The 26,038-nt window shown below is 40.1% G+C and overlaps 1 protein-coding gene across 2 annotated transcripts; it reads right to left on the bottom strand.

Annotated features, from left to right (window-relative positions):
• FGG (fibrinogen gamma chain) lies at positions 4,270-12,244 on the bottom strand. Of its 2 annotated transcripts, XM_005691156.3 has the most exons (10): positions 12,035-12,244; positions 11,891-11,935; positions 11,529-11,712; positions 11,324-11,417; positions 9,703-9,833; positions 9,273-9,406; positions 8,178-8,362; positions 6,467-6,744; positions 4,994-5,160; positions 4,270-4,491 (listed from the first exon to the last, which is right to left on the bottom strand). In XM_005691156.3, exons 1-10 carry the CDS (start codon positions 12,104-12,106, stop codon positions 4,477-4,479), a joined length of 1,305 nt encoding a protein of 434 aa, XP_005691213.2. In that variant the 5' UTR covers positions 12,107-12,244; the 3' UTR covers positions 4,270-4,476. The 2 variants fall into 2 exon arrangements, with proteins under 2 accessions (XP_005691213.2, XP_005691212.2); XM_005691155.3 differs by having other exon boundaries at positions 4,270-5,160.

The following is a 26,038-nucleotide window of genomic DNA, read 5'->3' on the forward strand; positions in this document are numbered from 1 at the left end:
CATGACCCAGATAACCATGATAGTGTAATCACTCACCTAGAGCCAGACATCCTGGAAAGGGAAGTCAAGCGGGCCTTAGAAAGCATCATTACAAACAAAGCTAGTGGAGGTGATGGCATTCCAGTTGAGCTGTTTCAAATCCTGAAAGATGATGCTGTGAAAGTGCTGCACTCAATATGCCAGCAAATTTGGAAAACTCAGCAGTGGCCACAGGACTGGAAACGGTCAGTTTTCATTCCAATCCCAAAGAAAGGCAATGCCAAAGAATGCTCAAACTACTGCTTAATAGCACTCATCTCACATGCTAGTTAAGTAATGCTCAAAATTCTCCAAGCCAGGCTTTAGCAATACGTGAACCGTGAACTTCTTGATGTTCAAGCTGGTTTTAGAAAAGGCAGAGGAGCCAGAGATCAAATTGCCAACATCTTCTGGATCATGGAAAAAGCAAGAGAGTTCCAGAAAAGCATCTATTTCTGCTTTATTGACTATGCCAAAGCCTTTGAGTGTGTGGATCACAATAAACTGTGGAAAATTCTGACAGAGATGGGAATACCAGACCACCTAACCTGCCTCTTGAGAAATCTGTATGCAGGTCAGGAAGCAACAGTTAGAACTGAACATGGAACAACAGACTGGTTCCAAATAGGAAAAGGAGTACATCAAGGTTGTATATTGTCGCCCTGCTTATTTAACTTCTATGCAGAGTACATCCTGAGAAATGCTGGGCTGGAGGAAGCACAAGCTGGAATCAAGATTGCCGGGAGAAATATCAATAACCCCAGATATGCAAATGACACCACCTTTATGGCAGAAAGTGAAGAAGAACTAAAAAGCCTCTTGGTGAAAGTGAAAGAGGAGAGTGAAAAAGTTGGCTTAAAACTCAACATTTAGCAAATGAAGATCATGGAATCTGGTCCCATCACTTCATGGGAAATAGATGGGGAAACAGTGTCAGAATTTTTTTTTTTTTTGGCTCCAAAATCACTGCAGATGGTGATTGCAGCCATGAAATTAAAAGACACTTACTCCTTGGAAGAAAAGTTATGACCAACCTAGATAGTATATTCAAAAGTAGAGACATTACTTTGCCAACAAAGGTCTGTCTAGTCAAGGCTATGGTTTTCCCAGTGGTCATGTATGGATGTGAGAGTTGGACTGTGAAGAAAGCTGAGCACCGAAGAATTGATGCTTTTGAACTGTGCTGTTGGAGAAGACTCTTTAGAGTCCCTTGGACTACAAGGAGATCCAACCAGTCCATTCTAAAGGAGATCAGATCTGGGTGTTCTTTGGAAGGACTGATGCTAAAGCTGAAGCTCTAGTACTTTGGCCACCTCATGTGAAGTGTTGACTCATTGGAAAAGACTCTGATGCTGGAGGGATTGAGGGCAGGAGGAGAAGGGGACCACAAAGGATGAGATGGCTGGATGGCATCACTGACTCTATGGACATGGGTTTGGGTAAACTCTGAGAGTTGGTGATGGACAGGGAGGCCTGGTGTGCTGCAATTCATGGGGTTGCAAAGAGTCAGACCTGACTGAGTGACGGAACTGAACTGAATTGAATCCAATTGAGTCTATAATTATATGTCTTGTTTTATTTCTTAAGCTATGAGTTTGAACAAGCTTCAGGAGTTGGTGACGGACAGGGAAGCCCACTGCAGTCCATGGGGGTCTCAAAGAGTTGAACACGACTGAGTGACTGAACTGAACACTTCGGTGTTCACCACTGAATATTTATAACCAAACAAGTAAAAATTTGAAATTCATCTGTTTATCTCTATGTAATTGAATTTTAAACTAACTAGAGAACTATTAATAATTTGTGGTTTTGCTCAGTTACTCAGTCTGTCCAGCTCTTTTTGACCCCATGGACTGTAACCCACCAAGCTCCTCTGTCCATGAGGATTCTCCAGGCAAGAATCCTGGAGTGGCTTGCCAATTTCCTCCTCCAGGGGATCTTCCCAACCCAAGGATCAAACCTCCTGTGGTTTCTGCATTGACAAGTAGATTCTTTACCACTAAACCACCTTGGAAACAAAACTAACAATATTTTGTTTATAAAGACTTGGGCTCCATCCCTGGGCTGGGAAGACCCCCTGGAGGAGGGCATGGCAACTCACTCCAGTATTCTTGCCTGGAGGATCCCCATGGATAGAGGAGCCTGGTGGGCTATAGTCCATGGAATCGCAAAGTCAGACACTAAGCACAGCACATAGCAAGACAAACAGTGAAGAGGTATAAAGTAAAGTCGCTCAGTTGTGTCTGACTCTTTGTAAACCCATGAACTGTAGCCCACCAGGCTCCTCCATCCCTGAGAATCTCTAGGCAAGAATACTGGAGTGGGTTGCCATTTCCTTCTCCATCGGATCTTCCCAACCCAGGGATCAAACCTGGGTGTCCTACATTGTAGGCAGAGGCTTTACCATCTAAGCTACCAGGGAAGCCCGTGAAGAGGTATAGAAGAAAGTTAGAAGCCCCTTCCCATCAATCAATCCTGAATTACCCAACATGCAGACCATGTATGTACTCTGGACACTCCAAAAACAGGGGCTCCAAATGTTTATGAAAAAATGTTATAATTGGTATTTGAGGAGAAGCATTGGAAAAGTGATCATGAGAAAATCAGAAACTTTTGGACCTGTATATTTATTTTGTTTAGTATTTTATTAAATTTTATAGATCAGTTGGAGGAGAACAAATATATACAAATAATGCAAGTATGTCAAGACTACATTCTACTCAAGATGTATATGCATATGTACTTTTCCATACTTCTCACTGTAAAGTTGTTTTTCATCTTAAAGTTTCACATATTATTTAGTAAATGCTTCTATGTTCATACAGAGATATTATACTTATGTAATCATTGCATTCATTGTAATCATTGTACTAATAAATCACCTTGCTTGTTCATTTTTCCAATGTTAATATTTTCTAAATTTCCCACTGCTAATAAGTACTTATTTAATATTTAAATAATTATTTACATTTCTGCATAGAGCTATTTTCTTTTTCAAAAATAATTTTCTTCAGATAAATCCCTGGAGTGATATTGTTATACTAAAACTTATTAATATTCACATTACTGTTCTATGATCAAATAGCTCACCCAAAGGATTTGAATATTCTCAAGGGTAGATTGTATGCATTCTGCATTTAGAGGTGGTTTGGCGCATGATGAGTTGGAAACAGGTAAGGTTGGGAGCACGTTGAATACAAGAAGGAGGCAATTGTCATTATCCTGGCAAGAGATATATTTCCCAACTAGAATGCTGGCATTGAGTATAGAGAAGGAAATGAATATAGTAAATATTCAGGAGGTAGATTTGACAGACTTGATGATGTAGGGAGGGAGGAATAAGGAAGACTTACTCTTGGCTTCTGGAACTTGAGAACTAGATGGAACAGAACAGTACTGGGAGAAAGGAGGATGCTACTATGGCCAGCACAGGGGCTGGTACAATGAAGGCACTCAGTAAATAGTTGAAAGAATGCTTCATGCATACATGAATGAGTGCTACAGACAATCAATCTTGTTACTCTTTCCCCAAAGTCTCACAAGTATTTGATTGTATACCTATAAGTTGACTTACTGTTTATCTCTTCGATAGGATGCTTTTAAAATCAAGATTCATGAAAACAAAGAAGTGAGAGAACTAGGAAAGAAACTGTGAAAGGGAAGGGAATCCAAAGTCAATCCTCAGGACTTCAGAACAACCAGATCTTCCCCTGCCTAAAAGGAGTCACTTTTTACAGTCAGCCTTATACCAGCTTATGAGACGCAGCTGTTCCTTACAGAGACTGGAGATTCTTGATCTCCGGTTATTGCAATAACGGCTTCATTCCACTTAACTTGTCCAGCAGTGAGGGGCTGGGCAGATTGCTCCCTGGAGCTATGTGCTCTGAGTTGCAGTTCTCTCTAAGGGCCCACATTTGGCCACAGGAGCCTGGAGCTCAAGGGCTTTGCTGAGCGAATCCCCAGACAGCCTTGTCTCCAGCTGCACTTCAGGTACCATCAACCATTGTGTGATTGTGACTTGTGTTTATGTTTTTATATCAAACTTTGTCATTTGGGATTCTGTATATTTCTGTATTTGTCTTATAAGCCCTGGAGGGCAAAAGCCATGACTTCTATTTCCTTTGTAACTCCCCAAGAGTCAGGTAATGTTGAGCAAAAAGTGAGGACTAAGCAACTACTGATGATTGCCTAACTGTATTAAATTGAAGGAAAGTGATGGTTTTTAATGGTCAATAAAAGGTACCACATATCTAGTCTTAGGAAACAAAATATTTATTGAAATGGTATGTAGATAAATTATCACCGGCATAAAACTGTTAGTGGAGTTTTCAACATAGGTTCTTTTTACTCTTAAAATGAAGTGAGGCTTTGCAAGTCCATTGTCCCATAGGAAAAATATTATCTTTTTCTTTTCAGATAAAGTTCTTTAAAAAAGTAAATCACTTTTGAAATGGTCTTTTATACGTCTCCAGCCTATGATCAAAACAAAAAATACATTAAAAAGATATAATTATCTCCATTATAAAAGAATAATTAAATAGAAATGATTTAGAGGTAATGAAATACTTAGGCATTTGAATTCCTAAACTCTGCTCCTGTTATATTAGTAGATACTAAACTATTTTTAAAATAATTTTAAAAATCACAAAGACACAATTATGTGTGATCATTAAAATGTACAATATCACAATGAATTTATTACATATTTAGGAAATAAGCTAAAATATTATCTCATCAAATAGACAAATTTATAATAACTGTGTTTAGTAACTTGGAAATACAGTTCAAAGTGAGTTTTAATTGCCATTCAGGGCTAAATATCCTTAAAGAAAGACTTAAAATTAATAAATATGGTAAGAGAAAACGAGGAGGAAAGTTCAGGAAAGTTTCTGCAACTTCGTGAGTTAACAGAATGAACAGCTCAAGGCAAAATGGCTTAGTCGTATTCTATTTCAACATGATGTTCCACTCCGACCTTTTTGGCTCCCCCCAGATGGTGCTGCTGTCCATCAATGGCAAGTCTGTTAAATGGGATTATCTTCATGGTGGTTTTCTTCATGGAATACCACCTGGATTTCCAAGTGGCCCAAATAATGCCATTATCATAACCATTAGGAGTAGATGATTTTGAGTAAGTGCCACCTGAAACAAACCACAGATCTGCGTATCACCACTCTGGAATCTCCTCCCCTCAGACAGTCCATAAAGAGCTGTCTATTATGAAGGCCACTGTCATTTACATCAGATTTATAGTGCTATCTACTAACTGAAAATTTCTGTAGAGACTCAAATTCTAGATTTACAATTGACATAAACTTATTTATTAGACAAACTGTACTTCTGTATCGTGTTTTCTGGCCACACTCTTAATTCAAAAGTATTCACTGCTAACAGGGCTAGAGCCCCGCATTTCCCTAGTTGGTCTCTCTCCCTAAGCTAAGTCATGCTAGGCTCTGCTATTATGGACCCTCTTCCTGAAAACAGGTTAGAATGGCAGTCATAATTCCTCATCGGTTGGATACAGGTCATCTGAAATCACAATTGTACTGGAAAATATTGGGCTTCCCAGGTGACACAGTGGTAAAGATCCCGCCTGCCAATGCAGAAGACGGAAGAGATTTGGGTTTGATCTCTGCATCAGGAAGATCCCTTAGAGGAGGGCATGGCAACCCGCTCCAGCATTCTCGCCTGGGCACCTTCCTTGAGAATTTTTTTCTAATTACATGGTTTGTTGGTGCAAAGATAAGTTAGGTTTCAAAAACTTATTGTGAAAACCGAAAGGTAAATGTATGTAGTTTTAAGAGGACTCCAAGTCACCTCTTGGCTAGGACAGTGCCCTAAGAAGGTAAGATTGCTCATTTTAATGGGTGAGGACTTCCCCATGCATACCTGTTGGGGTATTCCAATAGTTTGTCAGTAAGTAAAACCAGTGCTCAGAACTACTCCATCCTTAGGGCAAACTATAGCTTGCCCTCCCTCATGCTAAAATAAGTATCTACACTCCTCAGGCTGGATTCTTCTCCAACTTTCATGGACCTGTAGACTTGCCAGTATATCCCTGCCCTTCACTTAATTCCTCTAGACACTGCTCACTGATTCTATCTGACACACAGCTCATGGGAAGCTGAGCCAGGCTACTGTGTTAACAGCATAGACATGGCAATGTTAGTCCATGCAGATAATATATAGGGTAAGACTAGAGGAGACACCATAACCCAAAGCATCAACCTGGATGGAAGCATCATGAATATCACTGCATAGTTGGCAGCAGGTGGATTTCCTATAGAGGGACCAATTTCACGTATAAGCTAGAATTATCCAATTCTGGCTTAAAATAAAGAACTATATAGCAAGCTCCCAATATCTTTACTAATTATTTCTCACTTATATTTAATTTTTTAAAATATAGATCACACACAAATTCACGTATTAAGAGAGAAAGCCATACCTTGATAATAAACTCCATTGAGGTGGCCAGCGTGACATTTGTTCATCCACCAACCAGATCCGTCCTGTTCAGCACAGTTGCCATCAAACTTATCATTGTCATTGTCCCAAGTACTGAACTGCATGCCATTATGGGCTGTGAAAAACTTGTCGCTAGAATCATCGCCAAAATCATAGCCATCAAATGCGTCTCCAGCATCTCCACCAATGAAGTAAGCATATGTCAGGCGGTATTTGTCATTTTCACCCGTCACCTTGAATGAAGCATAATCTGCAGTGCTACAAAGATGGGAATAGAGATCTTAGACCCTGAGCCTTATAAGTCATCTCAGAAGTTCCTTCTTTCATAGGACAATTGTTAAGAATTTTAAACTTTGCTTCCTAAGTCTGAACTGTGGTCACTGAACAAAATTTTTCACAAATCTGGCATGGGAAAACAGGTATGGGAAACAGTCTCAAGGTCATCAGCACCACCCAGGATGGGTCTAGAAGCTTTCAGGACATCCAAGGGAAAACGAAAAACCTCAGCTATCCTGAGTGCTTTTTGCCTACAGTATCCTAATATCTAACCCAGATATATGGATGAACCTAATTTCACATTTTTCCCTTTTATCTCAGTATGTAGCATGTACATACAGTTCTCATAAACCACATTAATTATCTGAAAGTGAGTGGCCATTAATTAATGCAGCAAGCTGAAAGGAGCCATAGTTCCACTAGTCACTCATACCATCTAGAGGGTTTTTTCTTTCTGAAGGAAATGTGGGAGTGGCAAGGAGAATTTCCTTGAGCATCACATAAAAGGAGTGATTCCTGTGTAGCCCACAAAACATGAACTGTAGGGTCAGAGAGAGATTCTCCCCTGGAAAGTAATTGTACATGAAAGCCAGAATTCTATGGAGGGCAGGGAAGAATGGGCCTTGGTGCATAAACAGAGATTTCCAGAAAATATTGAGCTTCCCTGATCTCCAGGACTTAGGAAATGGGGGATGTTCTCATAGGAGAAGCTCTACTGACTATGGTATTATACTTTCTGGTTAAAAGTTTTAAAAGTAAAAATATACATTTGGGCACAGACTATATTTCATCATGTCATAGACATAACAAGAGGGTTGGATATTGTTTTCAATTTCAGTGAGGTATACAACACTTAAAGTGCCCAGACAGCTCTGTGCATAGAAGGAACTCTAGCTCACCAAAGGTGTCAGCTGATTTCATTGTAAGGTCGCTCCTGGATTTGATTCCAAGTCATGAAACACTGGGAAATCTTAAAAAGCTAGATTACTTTCCATCCAGGATAGCAGCTTAAGAAGGTGGGTTATAAGAGGTGAACTACCTGAGTTTAAATCCAATGGATGCAACCTTGGAAAAGTTAATCTGTAAAATGGAATTAATAATAATTCCTGCCTCATGAGCTATTTGGATTTAAGTTATCATTTCATGTGCAATTTATGGTACATAAATGCTCAGGAAATATTAGCTATTGTTTTGTATAATTCCAGGGTAAGTGGATTACAACAGAACACTCAGATCCTGCCTGAATGGGACCTAGCACCCTGGACTGCCCAAGAGCCAAACTGACTTCTGGGGAACATAGTTGAATGTGCTCTTCACATCTGCCAGACTGTTTTCCCCATTATTCTGCTGAGAGCTAGAAAGTGCCTACTCCAGGGTATCTCTACAACAAAAGTTAGAAGTCCTCTTGATAGTACCTGGTTCTGCCATTCCAGTCCTCCAACTGTATTCTTAATACATAAGGGATGGTAGACTGTGTGCTTATTAAATGAATCTTCTCATTTCCCAGCCAAAATTCTGTGTTTCCAGTAGGAGACAGATGTCCAAACCCTTCTTTATATTGAATCCAGTTTTTCTTGAAATCCACACTGCCATCAAGCCTCTAATTACACAATTGCACGGGCGAAAGGAGAGAATGAATTATCAGTGCACATAAGGAAAACATTATAGCCATTTTGTCCAAAATACGGAGGCTATGATTTCATCATTTACAAGTGACCCTGGGCTAGCTGCCTAAGCTTGCTCACCTGTCTCTTAAATAGGAATAATGATGCTTACTTCTCAGGGTAGTTTCAGGGATTACACCAGAGAATGTAAAAGTACCCTAGAAGAGGGCCTGGCACATGATAAACTGTAATCTAGTAGTAGTTTTTAAAAGACTCCTAGAGGACTTCAGAACATCAGCTTGACGTTGCTGATTCTTGTACTGATGGTTGAAAAGGTCAGCCGATTGCTCAACCTGTGTCTACCAGCTAAGCTCCCATCACTCACTTGCTCTGAGTGCCCCCTGCAGCCTTAGCTGTAACAATGGTCAAAGGTAAACAGAATGCAAGAGGATTTGCAGTGATGCCTGGGGCTGGCAAAGGCTACAGAGGGGCCTGGTCATGGAACAGCCTGACTGCATCCTCTGGGGGACACCATCTTCTTGCGATGGGCAGCCCTAGGTCTTGATGTAAATATCGAGAGGTCCCTCTGTCACTGTGAGATTGTGATCATGTGCCATCGTGAATCTCCTACAGCAGGGCCAGCATAGTAGAGAACCTATCTCAGTACAGAGTGAAATCAGACTGTATCCTGACTCTGTTACTTATTAGTCATGTGACCTTGGGCGAGTTATTTAGCCTCTTGTGCCAAGTTTCCTTCTCTGTAAACAGGAATAAGCAGGCCAAAACTACCACAATGGAAAGTTGTGAGTGTCACTGAATTAATGCTTACAAGGTGCTTGGAAAAGTATCTGGCATATGGCAGAACAATTAGGTGTCTATTAAATACACAGGGGGAGGGAAAAATACCTTCTGAAACACAGTCCATCCATTTCCAGACCCATCAATTTCACAGTAGACTAAGAACTGCTGCTTAGCTTTCAGAGGTCTGATAAAGTAAAGTCCACTCTCTTTGGCCCCCTTATTGGCAACGTCTTGGCAATCTGCAAAAGAAGAAATTTTTATGGTGGTTTGAAATCCAGGTAAGATTGTGTCAGCCTTGAAAATTTTAACATGTCAGAAACTATTCATATCCTGAGAAGTATTTTCTTATTTCTCAATCATTATTCCTTTCAAAGTAAATTTTCAGCTACTCAAGAAAAGTCTAAGCAATTAGACTGTTTATATTTAATGGCTAGACACTGTCCAATGTATTTGCATACATTCTAATATATATAATCTCCTTTACTTTTTATATCTACTCTGATGAACTTAACCTCAATATAAACCTTTCACTTACCTCTCCCAGTTACATCATGTATTTTCACTGTATCTTGACAAGGCTCTTGACACTTTTCTTCAAGCTGGCCCACTTTCTGTTTTAGGTTAATGATTTTTTGATTGTTTGAGTTATATATTTCTTGCAAAAATCTACAAGCAAAACAGATAACAGATTATTCTTTTCAGATGAATAATGTTGTATATTCTTTTAAAAATACCACCTTATTTTCTCAAGAACTATTTCCTGACAAATTACTCCATTCTTGGAAAAAGTTTAAAATGATGTTAATAAATTGAGGTGAATTAAAATTCTAAGCTTTTTGGAAAAGAAAATAACAAAGTCCTTGCCAATAAACCATATCACTGTAAGTGATCATTCTGATTTTCGTTTCTGCATAAAAGGCAACAGTTAATAAAGTACACAAGTGATGAGCCTGATTAAGACAATATGGTGATGATTCTTAGGACAATATTCTTAGGGAAGGAAAAGCTCTGTTTAGAAATTCACACATGCTGAAGCATTATTTCTTTTCACTTGTGGATTTAACTGAAGATCTATTTATGGACTTCAGTCTATAACTTACATGGGAAAAGTATCTGGGGTATTATCTTACATAAAAGTAAACAACAGATATTTTCCCCTTCTTAATGTTTCTGTTTACACAGCTTCAGAAAAAAGCTGGGGAAAGTGAGCAATCCTGCTTTTGTAGTTCCTCACAGGACTGCTTGTCCATATTCTGAAATGACAGAGAACTATTATGCACGTAGACTCTTGTCTCTGAGGTTCTGGACAGACAAACTATTTGATCACTTTTTTCTCTGCTGCACTTTGGACATTTTCTGCACTATAGTCTCCTTCAGTCTTAATGATGGGCAATAATAATGCAAATCATATTGCCAATAATAACGACGATAATGATAATAATGGCATCCCTCTGATACCAAAAAGGCGATAAATCCCTTCTGGGCCACTTCTCCTCAGCCACCATTTATCTCAATTTCTTCTGCTACTTTTAGAATAATTTAGGATAAAAATTGAGGAAGAAACTAAAATTGTGTCTGAGACTCAGTGTTCAGGAAGTCTACAGGTTCCTGGGAAGTTGTTAACAGAGACATTTTACTTTCAAGAGAAGGGAGGACAATACATGATTGCAGGTTCCATGCAACAGGCAGTTCGACAATGTCTGCCACACAATCTTGTCTCTTACGGCAGCTTCTTTTCTTCTGCTCTACCTTTCAATATGATTTACCAAGATCATTCCTATGTCTCTGCTCACAAATTCCTCGCCATCCATTTGAACATTTTTATAAAAAGAATTTTATTTTCAACACTCAAATGCCCATCAGTTTGAATTTATGTTGTAAGACAAATTGGAGTGAGGACAAACAGTTTGGTAAATACGGTCACAAGGCGTTTGAAGATGTCTAAAGCATCTTTCTCCCACATGATTATTAAATAGTGATCACAATCCAATACAACTCATATTGCCTACTTCTATCCCTTTCAAGATGGTCAGGCATCACACCAATTAGATACTACAGCTAGAAAAAGATAAAAAGATTACTTCTACCAAAGTTTGGCAGAATGAATAAACCCCAGCTCAGTCTTGGAAAGCAAACTAAAACAAAAAAATGCTTACCGAATTGTTGATTCATGGTTTGATATCAGTGTTTCATATTTCATAATTTCTTCCATCATTCTCTTGTAATTCTTGGTAGCACTCTCTATGTTACCTGTAATATGGGATCAGAGATATAAAAATACATAAGCAAACAGAACCACTAAAATAACAGCAAAAGCACTTCATAGATGACTCTCTCAGTCAGTGGCAGTTAGAGTCTCACTTGGCTTTGACGGTTCATCAGGGTTATAGCTGATCTTGATTGCTTTGACCAGCTCTGTGGCTTCTGATGTTTTGTTCTCAACCTGATAGACGATGACTTCCAAATTTCGTAGATCCTTGTCTACACTGGTTTGGTAATTAGACAGGAATTCTGCAATTCCACAGGTAGTTGGGCAATAACTACCCTGAAAATACAACAGTGTGATTAAAAATCCTGATAAATAAAAATAGGTAAAACCTAGGCTATGTTTTTAAAAAGCCTAAACTGTCAAATGATATTTGCTAAAGAATCTCTTATAAGGAATAAAAATTTCTCTGCCCAAGTCCAGTTCAAACACAGAGAGAAACATAAAAGCAACTTACAAATCTCTCATCTAAGATGCAGCAATTGTCTCGGGTAGCAACGTACTAGAGGAGGAAAACAGAGAAATCTCACTTGCTTAGCAGAAATTTTCTTATTTTCAAGCTTTCCATGTAAAACATACGTTTTGTAAACAGCACACTTACTGCCAGGCATGCTGAAGAAAGCAATGAAAGAATGTAGAAGATTACACTCGTAGGGTGCGAGGACCAACGCATGGTGTCGGCGGGCCCGGGGCTCCGAGCCTGGAAGGTCAGAACTGTGACTCTCGGGGCTTCAGTTGTCCCTTTATTTAAGCTCCAAGGACGGTAGGACCGCCAGTGGCTGAAGCCGATCACGGGGCCTTCTTACCAGAAGGGCGGAACGTCTTTCCCGACTCTTCCTCATCCTGGCCGCGGACCAATGTTCAGTCAGGTTCCTAGATTCTGCACACGCGGCTAAGCTCCTCCTTGCTGGCCCAGCTCAATGCTCGTCCTGGGAAGCCAACTCTCCGCAAGGGCGAGTGAAGCATTGACCGTCGCTGGGAGGAGGGAGAGGGCCCGGGAGGCGGCGTGATGCAACCACTTCCAGGACAGATAGAGCAAACACACACACCGCTGACCTCGGCCAGGACAAACTGCCCCTGCCTGCAGATGCAGCCTGGTACCATAACCCAAATAGCCGAATTACCGCAAGTCAATTCTGAGACGGGGGGATGAGGGAACACCAGCATTTTTAACCTGTGCCAATGGCAGGTGGAAACTTTGCCTTCCACCAGGTCTCAATATGTCTCTATTATCAGGAATGAATGCCTGACCCACTGCTTTGGCCATTTTCCTTTTTCAAAAATTGAAATATGATGAATATATACCATTATATTAGTTTCAACTGTATAAAATAATAATTTGATATTTCTATATATTACAAAATGATCATCACAATATAGTTAGCATCGGTCAGCACACATAGTTGCACAAAACTTTTTTTTCTTGCAATGAGAGCTTTTAAGACCTACCCTCTTAGCAATTTTCAAATATGTAATACAGTACTCTTAACCATAATCACCATGTACATGCTGTACATTACATCCCCAGGACTTACTTTAAAGCTTGAAGTCTGCATCTTTTGACACCCTTTATTCAGCTGTTGATTGTTTTCATAGACTGTCAGTTTGCAGTGGGCTTTTTTTTTTTTTTCCAGATGGTTGCCTGAGGACACATGCCCCCTTCATTTATTTTATTTTGTTAACCATTTAAAAATGTTTATTTATTCACTGGCTGCTCTGGGTCTTTTCTGCAGCTGCAGGGAGCGGGGGCTACTGTTGAGTTGCGGTGCATGGGCTTCTCATCTGGGTGGCTTCTCTTGTGGAGCACGGGCTCTAGGGCACAAAGGCTTCAGTAGTTGCGGTGCCTGGGCTTGGTAGTTGCAGTCCCCAGGCTCTGGAGCACAGGCTCAGTGGTTGTGGAGCACAGGCTTAGTTGCTCCGAAGCATGTGGGATCTTCCTGACCAAGAATAGAATCTATGTCTCCTGCACTGGCAGGTGGATTCTTTACCACTGATCACCAGGGAAACCCATTGTTTTTTTGAAGTATAATTTACAATGTTGTGTTAGTTTCAGGAGTACAGCAAAGTGATTCAGTTATATCTATCTATCTATATATATATATAATTTAAAAATAATTCAAAAGTGTGTCTATATATATGTATGCAGGTTCAGATTCTTTTCCACTATAGGTTGATATAAGATATGGAATATAGCTCCCTGTCCTGTACTATGAACCTTTGTTGGTTATCTGTTTTATAAATAGTAGTGTGTATATATTAGTCCCAAACTCCTAATCGACTTCTCTCCCTCCTCCGTCCCCTTTAGAAACCATACATTTGTTTTCTATGTTTGTGACTCGAGTTTTGTTTTGTGGATAAGTTCATTTGTGTCGTGTTTTAGATTCTGCACGCAAGGGACAGCATGCGTGTCTTTCGAGCTTACTTCACGTGGTACGACAGTCTGTGGACATCATTTCCTTTTCCGTGGCTGAGTAGTATGCCACTGGGTGCACAGGCCACATCTTCTTTATCCACTCACCTGCTGGTGGACAGCGTGGTTGTTTTCCTGTCTTGACTATTATAAATAGTGCTGCTGTGAACATAGGGGTGCATGTATCTTTTCATATCGTGGTTTTCTCCAAATATATGCCCAGGAGTGGCATGCATTTACATTCTCACCAACAGTGCAGTGAGCTTTGGAGCTCAGCCCCTCCCTTTGTCTAGAAGTATCAGCTGGTGTAGCACCATGCCTGCTGCAGATGGGAAATAAGTCAGGAGCCTATTTTGTTTTTCCTAAGGTTCCATCTAATTACTTCAGAGCAAAGCCTGGCTACAGGAGGCAGGGGATAGAAAAATCCATGTTGCATATATTGACTAGGAACATAGCTGGAGGAAAGGGGGCAAAAACTAGGCAGGAGCTGTCCTTTTCACTCTGACCCTCAAGTTTCTTTGTGTATTGGGACAGTATATTTATTATCATCTCCAATTAATAATTTATAATTATGTACTATCATTATCCCTCCTTTTAATATCCCTCATTTCATTCTCTGAAACCAGCTTACTGCAAATTTTCATTATATATTTAGTGGGAGAAATACATCTAAATTGAGATAAATACTAATACTTCAATGTCTAATCCTAAATCTTTACAAAGAAATAATTGTTTTGACTTGAAACAAAGATAAATGTTCCTACTCAGTAAATAATAATTATTGTAACATAATGAATGCATTAAAACCAGATTTGTTGCCTTTTCTTTCCTCCTTAATAGTTACCCTCTCTGATTTACCAGTCTTTGTCAATCACATCACCAAACATCAGCCAATTAAAGTCACACAGTCATCTTCATCTTCCTCGTTTATTCATCTCATCAGTTGTTGAAGCTTATTAATAAAACTGCTTCCTCATTGTCACTTCTGTGTTATTGCTGTTTTCTATTTCCATTGCCAATATCCTAAGAGGGCCAGTTTATTTCTTGTCTAGACTGCAAAAAGATGGGAAACAATGGAAACAGTGAGAGACTATTTTCTTGCGCTCCAGAATCACTGCAGATGGTGACTGCAGCCATGAAATTAAAAGATGCTTGCTCGTTGGGAAAAAAAAAAAAAGCTATGACCAACCTATAGATAGCATATTAAAAAACAGAGACATTACTTTGCTGACAAAAGTCCATCTAGTCAAAGTTGTTTTTTTTCAGTAGTCATGTATGGATGTGAGAGTTGAACTATAAAGAAAGTTGAGCACCCAAGAATTGATGCTTTTAAACTGTGGTGTTGGAGAAGACTCTTGAGAGTGCCTTGGACTGCAAGGAGATCCAACTAGTCAGTTCTCAAGAAAATCAGTCCCGAGTATTCATTGGAAGGACTGATGCTGAAGCTGAAGCTCCAATACTTTGGCCACCTGATGCAAAGAACTGACTCATTGGAAAAGACCCTGATGCTGGGAAAGATTGAAGGCAGGAGGAGAAGGGGATAACAGAGGATGAGATGGGTGGATGGCATCACTGACTCAATGGACATGAGTTTAAGTAAGCTCCAGGAGTTGGTGATGGACAGGGAAGCCTGGCGTGCTGCATTCCAAGGGGCCACAAAGAGTCAGACATAACTGAGTGACTGATTGACTGAGACTGCTTATGCACACTGGCTGTTAACTGATTTCCTTTCCTCTTCAATGGCCTCCTGCTCTAAATCTGTTGTCACACTGCAGACAGATTCATCTTCCTGTAAATGTAGCTCTGATTATGATATTCACCTGCTCAAAAACCTTTCTACCTCCCATCACTGTGAATGTAAACATAATAGACATTCCTTCCTACCACTGCTATTTTTTCTCTCTTGACTCTGTTTCCTGCACTCTCTAGTCTGGCCAGACTGAATCACACAACAGCCTTAATGTGCATATTGCCCCATCTCTCAGATATGTTTCCCTTTTTATACACTGCTCCTTCAGTCTGGATTCCTTCACACACACTCCTGCCTCTCTGGCTGTATGTTCATTGCTACTCCCCCCAAACTTGGAGAAGAGCATGGCAACCCACTTCAGCATACTTGCCTGGAGAATTCCATGAACCAAGAAAGCTGGCAGGCTATAGTCCACGGGATCACCAGGAGCTGGACATGACTGTGAGACCACTACTGTGACTACTACTCCCCCCAAACAAAACCCAGGCTCTGGAGGCCAGCTCCTCCTCTTTAATAGCATTTCAGCAACCTATACATGCTGCATCCGCCTCATTAGATTGTAAATACTAATAGCCATTTTATGGCAATAGCCATAAAAATATTATGTATGTATGCTTAGTTGCTCAGCTGTGTCCAACTCTTTGGAACTCCATGGATTATAGCCTTCCAGGCTCCTCTGTTCATAGAATTCTCCAGGCAAGAATACTGGGGATTCTCTAGGGGATCTTTTGGAACCAGGGATCAAACCCTAGTCTCCTGCATTACAGGCAAATTTTTTACCATCTGAGCCACAGGGAAGCCCCTATAAGTATGTTAAACATCCCATAATGATTTGATAACACTAAATTGAATTGGTCTGGCAGTAAGCCTTTAAATAAAGTTTGCATTTCTAATAACACTTAAAACTTCCAAATTCTAAATGTAAATGACTTTGGCAAGGGTAATTAGGTAAAGGGAAATGAATAATCAATGAGGAAGTAGCTATTGATAAGGTGGATATATAAAAATTATTAATTAGAAACCAATAACCATCTTCTATAAAGGAACAGCTAGTGAAAATATACAATGGAAGAAAGAAATGTACTTATATATGTAATTTCTACCACACACATATACATACAACTAGATAAAATATCTAAGGAGAAATTAACAAGAAATAAACAAGATTGAGATTATTAAAAATTCCAAACAATACTATCAGGATATAAAATAAAAGCTCATGAAAATTAAAATCATGCTCTATTCCTAAATAAAAAGATTTAATAAAACTGTCAATTATTTCTGTGATAGTTTAGAACTGTATTGATATTATAATAAGGCTAAATTCTATTTTTTTTGTTGTTGTTCTTTCTCCTTTTCTTCCTTTTTACCAAAGAGTTAGGTAAGATGTTTCTAAGTGCAGTGAAAAAAAAAATTATCTTGGAAAATTCTAAATAAGAAAAAAAACGAGGGCAATCTGTCTCTCAAACATTAAAGCATGTTATTAATCCATAATTTTTAAACAATGCAATACTGGACCATGGTAGGTAGATAGATAAATATTCTTCGGATATAGGCCTAAATATGCGTTGATGTTTAGTATGATCAAGTTGACATTGCATAGGGGATGATAGAAAAAAATTATTCAGTATATGGCATTAGTATGGTGTTAGTGTAATTGGGAAGCTATCTGCAATGAACTGCAGGCTGATTCTTTTATTTTTTATTTGAATTAATTTATTTAAATTGGAGGCTAATTACTTAACCATATTGTAGTGATTCTGCCATACATTGACATGAATCAGCCATGAGTGTATATATGTCCCCATCCTGAACACCCCTCCCACCTCCTTCCCCATCCCATCCCTCAGGGTCAACCCAGCACGCCAGCCCTGAGCACCCTGTCTCATGCATCGAACCTGGACTGGCGATCTGTTTCACATATGATAATATACATGTTTCAATGCTATTCTCTAAAATCCCAAGAGGAGAGAGCATTTCTCTCCTAGATAAGAGAGTAGTTTAGGTGGAAAGGCCACTCATCACAGATGAAATGATATTAGGACCGGTCGACTTGCCCTCATGAAAAGCTGGGCATCTTACCAGTAAGCATGTTGGGCAGAGCATGTTGTCATTGAGGTTCTTTTTGCTGAAGCCCATAAAATATCGACTTCTTGAATTTAAGGTAACAATTTTTAACTTCACACTAACTATATATATATAGTATATATAATATAACTTCATATATACAAGGTTAATAAACACTTAAATTGAGGAAACTGGAAATTCTTATATAATTTTGGAAGTGTAGTATATTCTGGTTTGGGGCTGACTTGCCTTAGGATCTAACATGTGTTATCACAGTTTTACAGAAAAGGCTTGTTTTCTTTTTCTCACCAGAATCTCAAGTCCTAAATCAGAGTCCTATCAGATAAGATGCTCTCTGAGGGAAAATGACCAACAGTGACTGAGTGACCTGCACTGGCCTTGCATTCAGGCACTTGGGTTTTATTAAATTTTAACTACTTGTTGTCTTCCATGTTTGGGATATGTTTTTTCCCCTCTGATAAATTATAAATGATTAATGAATTCCAGGAAAGAAGAATATTTCTTAAATCAAATTTCTTCTGTATCCCAGTTGATTTTCTGAGAAAATAGCATAGGCAATATTTAAGCCAAAATAATCATTTTATTTAATTCAGAGGTCAGTGGGCTTGCTTATTGATTTAATAATTTCCCAAATCACCTATCATTCATTTATTTGTGCTCTGATTTAAAAATAGAAGATCTATTGCTAATGATCTTCATGTACATTGATCATTCACTCTATGAGTTCCCTTTTCTCTTTTGTTCATCTCTGCTCCAAATTGTTTGTTGAATTTGAATTGGGTTATGTAAAGCTAAATTTGAGATGTCCTAACCTGTGACTCATGTTATAGGCCTGAAAGAAGTATAGAGAGAACCACTGATTTAGAGAATCTTCCCTATATTTGACGTCACGCTACAGTTTAGTTGATGATGTTTTATATTTTCTGTCATTTAATCCTCACAACAGGCTTGTAAGTAGATCTGATTATCTGCATCTTATGAATGAAGGAGAGTCTTTGGGAGGTTGTGGTGATACACGCAAGGTCACTGTGGCACAGAGAGTTCCAAACCCATGGGTTCAGTACCTGTGCTCTTAACCATGACTGCAAATAGAATCATGAAGCGCTTCTTTTTTATTTTATTTTTTAATATTTAATTAGAGGATAATTGCTTTACAATGTTGTGTTGGTTTCTGCCATACAACATGAATCAACCGTAAGGACACATACATCCCCTCCCTCTGGAGCTTCCTCGCCACCCCCCTATCCCCCACCCCCCACCATCGCACCCGTCTGTGTCAAGCAGAGCACCAGGCTGAGCTGACTGCCTTGTACAGCAACTTCCCACTAGCGTCTGTTTTACACATGGAAAAGTGTATATTTCACTGCTACTCTCTCAATTTCTCCTTCCCCCACTATGCCCACAGGTCCGTTCTCTACGTCTGTGTCTCTGCTCCTCTCGTGCAAATAGGTTCATCAGTACCATTAATAAAGCACTTCTTAATCTAAGGTGATAGACAGATATAAAATGTTATCATGTGGTTCAAAGTGATTCATTGATAGAATGGTTTGCTGGTGGAGTTTATGGATTTTAAAAATTAATGTGTGTATGCATATGTATTAGAGAAGAAAATGGCCACCCACTCCAGTATTCCTGCCTGGAGAATCCGATGGACAGAGGAACCTGGGCGGGCTGCAGCCCACCGGGTCGCAAGAGTCGGACCCGACTGAGGAGCAGCATGCATGTGTCTGATTGTGTGAGCGTGTGTTTGCATCTCTTTTACCTGTCTACCTAATCTGCCTATCTGTCTTCTTCTCTGGGTTAGGAACGAGATTGGCTTCTACTGTCTTTCTTAAACCTGGATTTTAGTTATCTTATAATTGCATTTGTATTTTCAGTCCAAGGTTAAAAGGAAGCAGTTTTTCAATGCTGACCACATGGTTCAAGTCAATAGGACTTGATGAACTGAACTCTCAGTAGCTTAAGGGAAGATACATCAGTTGAGTGGCCCAAAAAAACTCAAAATCAATGCTGACAATGATAAGTTTATTTTTCTAACTTTAAACCATTTCCAGATCTAAGCTAAAGTTATAGCCTTACTCTTTAGAATTGGATTTCCTCAAAATAGCAAAAGGAAATGACTTGTTGACACTGTTGAAAATCAGTCCAACTTAATAGTTAAAATATGCTACTAAGGGAAAAAAGTTATCTGTTAGAATATTTGCTTTGTTTATAAAAATAGCCCAAGGAAAGTGAAAATGAAATTTTTCCTTGATTGTGAACAACATGCTTTTAGTTTCACTATGTAAATTAAAGACAGAAAAACAAAGTGAAACAGGTAATACAGGGTTCTCCCTGGGGGTGAGGTAGCAGTCACAGACTGCGTTTTGAGCTTCTTAACTTTTCAAAGAAAGTTTCACTGCATGTGTCCATGGAAGCATATGGCTGAGGGCAGGGGTGTTCACAAAGTGCTATGGCTGGGATATAGGAAATTAAGCACTGAGTGAGTTAAGAGAGAAGGATTATCCTAATTGGAATTACATCAAGAGCCCCAAATGGCCAAGAATCAGCCCTTTTTATTTATTTATTTTAATTTTTTAAATTTTATTTCTACTTTATTTTGCTTTACAATACTGTATTGGTTTTTGCCATACAATATTTTTGCCATTCATTGACATGAATCAGCCACGGGTGTACATGAGTTCCCAATCCTGAACCCCCCTCCCACCTCCCACCTCCTATCATCTCTCTGGATCATCCCCGTGCACCAGCCCCAAGCATCCTGTATCCTGTATTGAACATAGACTGGTGATTCGTTTCTTACAGGATAGTATACATGTTTCAATGCCATTCTCCCAAATCATCCCACCCTCTCCCTCTCCCACAGAGTCCAAAAGTCCGTTCTATACATCTGTGTCTCTTTTGCTGTCTCGCATACAGGGTTGTCATTACCATCTTTCTAAATTCCGTATATATGGAATCAGCCCTTTGTAATACTGACTGGAGATAAAGGAATATGCTGAGGCCGCCCTGGATTGACACAAAGTGGAATGGAGAAGTTAGATTTAAGCCTTTGATGTGCCAACTTGGTCCCTGACTGCACTCTTGGTTGGTTTGTTTGTTTCTATCTTCATGAAATTTGCAATTTGAAGTCCCTTGCACTGTGAAAGAAGTTTCACCACTAATTTTCATTTTTCTGTTTGAGAAACTCCGATCATTTTGTCCGATAAATTATCTTTGGAGAAAAACAATGATCTATTCCCAAAGAAGAAGAGAAGGTAAGAAGAATGCTATCAGATTAACAAAATGATTCATCTTATCCTACTTAATACCCACATTTACTTTAACCTCCTATTTCGAATGAGGGCAAATAAACATTTGCAAGACTTGTATCTTTGTTTTAAATTGTAACTCCTTAGTTCAGTTTACTACCTTACTGTGATTGCGCTTTAGTCCTTCCTGTTCAAAGTTAAGTCCTTAAAGAATACACTGTGTATAAAGGCTAACTCCTTATTGACATTTTGAAGGACCTTGCTTCACCCCTGAAAGGTGACATGGTTCCTACCCTTCTTCAAGCAGATTGCTGTGTATGTTTTACCTTGAGTGAGGGAGCAGTGACCTCTGATCAGTAAATAAAGATATGATTTGTAAACACCCAAATATTTGCTGAATGTTTTGCAAGGAAGACTAGAGTGTAAACCACACTCCTGGTTGATAACCATTGTGCCTGCAGGACTAACTGGGACAAGCTTATTCATCAAGAAACAAAATAAGTCAAAATTCAGAACACTGTGTTTCATATTTTATAAAGAACACAGGAAATTCCATTTACCAAGATCCAGAAAACTAATTGCTTAATCACACATCCATCTAGGTCTGAAACTACACAATATTCTTACCTCAGCACTTCCTGTGGATACCACTCAATTTGCTATATTAAGTCAATTTCGTTGATATTTAATTCCGCATTATCTCATTGTGGATGTGGAAGGCCCCTTCCTCATCCCCTTCATGTCTTTCTCATGTGGTAAACTGCCTCTGGATCTGACACCTGGACCATATAGAATCATCCTAGGAAAACTCCTGAAATAATGCTTGATCAGATATGCACCTCCAAATTTGGTTAAAAGGTCACTAAACATTTCCCATGATGCGCCTCTGCTGGCTCTCAGACCAAACGCTTGTTGAGCAAGTTCTATATGCCGGACCCTCCTTGTCCAACACAATAAGCAAAATAGACAACACTCTGCTTTCAGGAAGTTTACCCTCTCCTGGAGAGAATGAGGCAATAAACAACATATTATGAAATGCTGAAAACAAAAACTGAAGCAAGCCTCAGGGAGTCTGTGCTGGTTGCCGTCTGGTGATCTGGGAAGCACTCTGCTGGGCGCTGTGACTTTGCTGGGTTTGTGGCAGGCGAGTCGCCATGTGCTTGGCTGGCTCACCACTGACACTTGAAAGCCCCAGGAAGGTGGGTGGTTTGGGGCCAACATACATAATTTTTTTTTGATTTGGGATTGCCAGAAATTTGACAAGCTCAGCTAGGAGACAGAGTGAGCATAAAGTAGAGGAAACTTGTAAAAGTTAGTCTCCAGACACCACGAAGTCCATCTATCCACATCTGCTCACGAGTGTCACGTCTGGGGTCATGTCTAATGACACCATTTGCCTTATCAAAAACTTCCAAGGACTCCTTGAGTGTGTGCCAAGTCGCTTCAGCATCTGACTCTTTGCGACCCTCCGCCAGGCTTCTCTGTCCATGGGATCCTCCTGTCAAGAGTACTGGAGTGTGTTGCCATGCCCTCCTCCAGGGGAATCTTCCCAACCCAGGACTGAACCCTCGTCTTGTAGTCTCTTGCATTGGCAGGCGGGTTCTTTGCCCCTAGAGCCACCTGGCAAGCTCAGAAGCCAAGGAGATGAGCTCCTAAGAGAGGTTTTAGGAAACAACCCTTGGGAGAGAATTATGAAATCAAATGACACAGCTGAGGTGACTAAAGTATTATTATAAAGCAATTTAATGGTGTAAGGATAATATTTTATTTCTTTAGTAAGCACTCAAAATTTCTTCTATATGACTTTTTCTTTAGAATGCTACTTAGATTTTTGTTTTATTTTGTTTAAAATGCAGATTCTTCAGCTTCGTTTCAAATATACTGAATCAGTGTAGCAGGATGTGGACCCGAGGAATCTGCATTTCATTAACAAGCTTCCCCAGATGATTACTAGGCCCAGGAAAGGAGGAAAATTCCTGACTAGCGCTGGGCTGCAGAATAATCACACTGGCTTTACATAAGGAGGCCTGATTCCTACTCTACAACCTTAAAGCTCACATAATTCCTCTTTGTTATATTGGGTTGGCCAAAGAATTTGTTCAGGCTTTTTTTTTGTAAGATGCTATGAAAAACCTGAACAAACTCTTTGGCCAACTCATTCAAGACACATGAAATCATTTATTGTGACAAGAAGAATAAAACATCAAACTACTTCAGTTTCTTCTGCTTAAGTTAAAATAAGATTTTTGGTAATTAAATTTATTGATATGTACTGCTGTGTGAGTTTTGCTTCAGTGCTGCCACAGGAATGAAGAGTAAACTGTGCCAAGTCCAAGGCTTCACACAGTGCAAGAGTCTTTGTATGTACAAAGGATTCAAGAAACAGTTGGAAGACATACAAGCACTTTACAGAATAGACTAGAAAGGATTTAGGGAAGGATCGAATTGGGAGGGTGTGGAGGGGAGAAAAGGATCAAAAATAATGGCTTTGAGGCATAGAGGAGATGGAGGACCATTAACAGAAATAAGAAAATGCTAAGGAGGAAGTGGTTTAGGGCAGAGAGGAGACCGGCCACAATTTCCAATGCTTTACATCTGAGCAGCTGCAACAGCCTTGGAACTCTGGAGTCAGAGCTTTGGGAGCAAAAACTGATGTTGAGTTGATGGTAGGCAATGAGAGTTTCCCAGAAGAAAATGCGGTGTGAAAATAAAAGGGCCTGGAAACAGAACCTGGACCTGAATTTAAGGCTATCAGAACAGACAGCTAAGGAAAGAATGGTTCTGTGCCTGCCTCACTCCAATCCTACAGACCCCAAACACTTTCAAATCTCCAAAGTGAAATCCCTTGGACTGAGTTCACCTCTTTATCTGGACTTGGAATGCTTTCAAATTAAAAAATAGCAAACAATATTATATAGAGAGAACCTTTTCTGTTGGATAATACATCCAATGATACAGAATGAGCAGTGGAGTAGTCATTTCACTAATTTGGTGTCCTATGGAGCCAGGAGCAGGTAGACTGGTCTAGTAAATGGATTTTGTTTCGTTTTCCAAAAATTAAATACATGTATTGCATTTCCTGAAGGGCTTGGGGGAATCTGTTGGATTTCACAGTGAATGGGCTTAATATCACACATGTTATTGTAAACGTCCATGATTTGGAAGGGCTTGCTAGAGCTGTGACCAGATATAAGGAATTTACGTACTTTCTTTTCAGGCCTTAGGGTGGAAGGCAGACCCTCTCGGATGCGTAATGTAACAGCGCCGCCTGCTGGTGATATTGGACAACAACAAGCGCGCTGGTGTGGACACGCACAGATCCGCTCAAACTGCCTCGTAGATACTGTAGGTACAATTTCCTCCTGCTCTTCCTTCTGTATGTATATAATTGTCTGAGTGTAAGATTTATCTGTTTTTGTGCTGATGAAGGGATGGCGAGGCAATAACCGTCATCAGTCATGTTGATGACCAGCATTCAAAGTGGGTCCTCCGGTCAGAACCCTGGATCCAGAATTCGGGTGTGCACCGGCAGTCTGAGCCTGCTGGAGCCGTGCGTGCTGGCTGTGTTTGGCTGTACTTCCTACTGGGTCTTGAGTGAAGTGAAGTTGCTAGTCGTGTCCGACTCTTTGCCACCCCGTGGACTGTAACCTACTAGGCTTCTCTGTCCATGGGATTCTCCAGGCAAGAATACTGGAGTGGGTTGCCATTTCCTTCTCCAGGGAATCTTCCCGACCCAGGGATCGAACCCGGGTGTCCCACATTGGAGGCAGGCGCTTTAACCTCTGAGCCACCAGGGAAGATACTGCATAAATAAGCCGAAGATGACGCCCGTATATTGGCTCCTGGCTTGTTGTGAAGACAACAGTCTGGGATCCCTGAACTCAAAAGCCTGTCGACTCCCAAGCCAAATTTTCATATTTACAGCATACTCAGCTGTTTTAAACACAGCCTCAGTTCAGTTCAGTCGCTCAGTTGTGTCTGACTCTTTGTGACCCCTTGGTGCGGCATGGCAGGCTGCCCTGTCCATCACCAACTCCTGGAACTTACTCAAACTCATGCCCATTGAGTCAGTGGTGCCATCCAACCATCTCATCCTCTGTCGTTCCCTTCTCCTGCCCTCAATCTTTCCCAGCATCAGGGTCTTTTCAAATGAGTCAGCTCTTTACATCAGGTGGCGAAAGTATTGGAGTTTCAGCTTCAACATCAGTCCTTCCGATGAACATCCAGGACTGATCTCCTTTAGGATGGACTGGTTGGATCTCCTTGCAGTCCAAGGGACTTTCAAGAGTCTTCTCCAACACCAAAGTTCAAAAGCTTCAGTTCTTCGGCACTCAGCTTTCTTCACAGTCCAATTCTCACATCCATATGTGACTACTGGAAAAACCATAACTTTGACTAGACGGACCTTTGTTGGTAAAGCAACAAAGATGACTCTGCTTTTTAATATGCTGTCTAGGTTGGACATAGCTTTTCTTCCAAGGAGCAAGCATCTTTTAATTTCATGGCTGCAGTCACCATCTGCAGTGATTTTGGAGCCCCCAGAAATAAAGTCTCTCACTGTTTTGATTTTTTCCCCGTCTATTTGCTATGAAGTGGTGGGACCAGATGCCATGATCTTAGTTTTCTGAATGTTGAGCTTTAAGCCCACTTTTCCACTCTCCTCTTTCACCTTCATTAAGAGAGGCTCTTTCGTTCTTCTGCCATAAGGGTGGTGTCATCTGCATATCTGAAGTTATTGGTATTTCACCCAGCAATCTTGATTCCAGCTTGTGCTTCATCCAGCTCGGCATTTTGCATGATGTACTCTTGCATATAAGTTAAATAAGCAGGGTGACAATATAATCTTGACATACTCCTTTCCCAATTTGGAAGCAGTCTGTTGTTCCATGTCCGGTTCTAACTGTTGCTTCTTGACCTGCATACAGATTTCTGAAGAGGCAGGTCAGGTGATCTGGTATTCCCGTCTCTAAGAATTTTCCACAGTTTGTTGTGATCCACACAGTCAAAGGCTTTGGTGTAGTCAACACAGCCTAGATGAGGAGATTTTTAAATGTTTAGAAATGGCCTGCTGTGCATATCCTGAGAAACTGCATCCAGCATCTGAGA

This window comes from Capra hircus, chromosome 17 (assembly GCF_001704415.2).
Source record: "Capra hircus breed San Clemente chromosome 17, ASM170441v1, whole genome shotgun sequence".
Lineage (NCBI taxonomy): Eukaryota > Metazoa > Chordata > Mammalia > Artiodactyla > Bovidae > Capra > Capra hircus.

Coding starts and splice junctions, on each gene's coding strand:
- FGG (XM_005691155.3), bottom strand. CDS start 12,106: ATGCGTTGGTCCTCGCACCCTACGAGTGTAATCTTCTACATTCTTTCA. Junction 11,713..11,890: donor GCATCTTAGATGAGAGATTT/GTAAGTTGCTTT, acceptor TTGTATTTTCAG/GGTAGTTATTGCCCAACTAC. Junction 5,161..6,466: donor CAATGGAGTTTATTATCAAG/GTATGGCTTTCT, acceptor GGTTTGTTTCAG/GTGGCACTTACTCAAAATCA.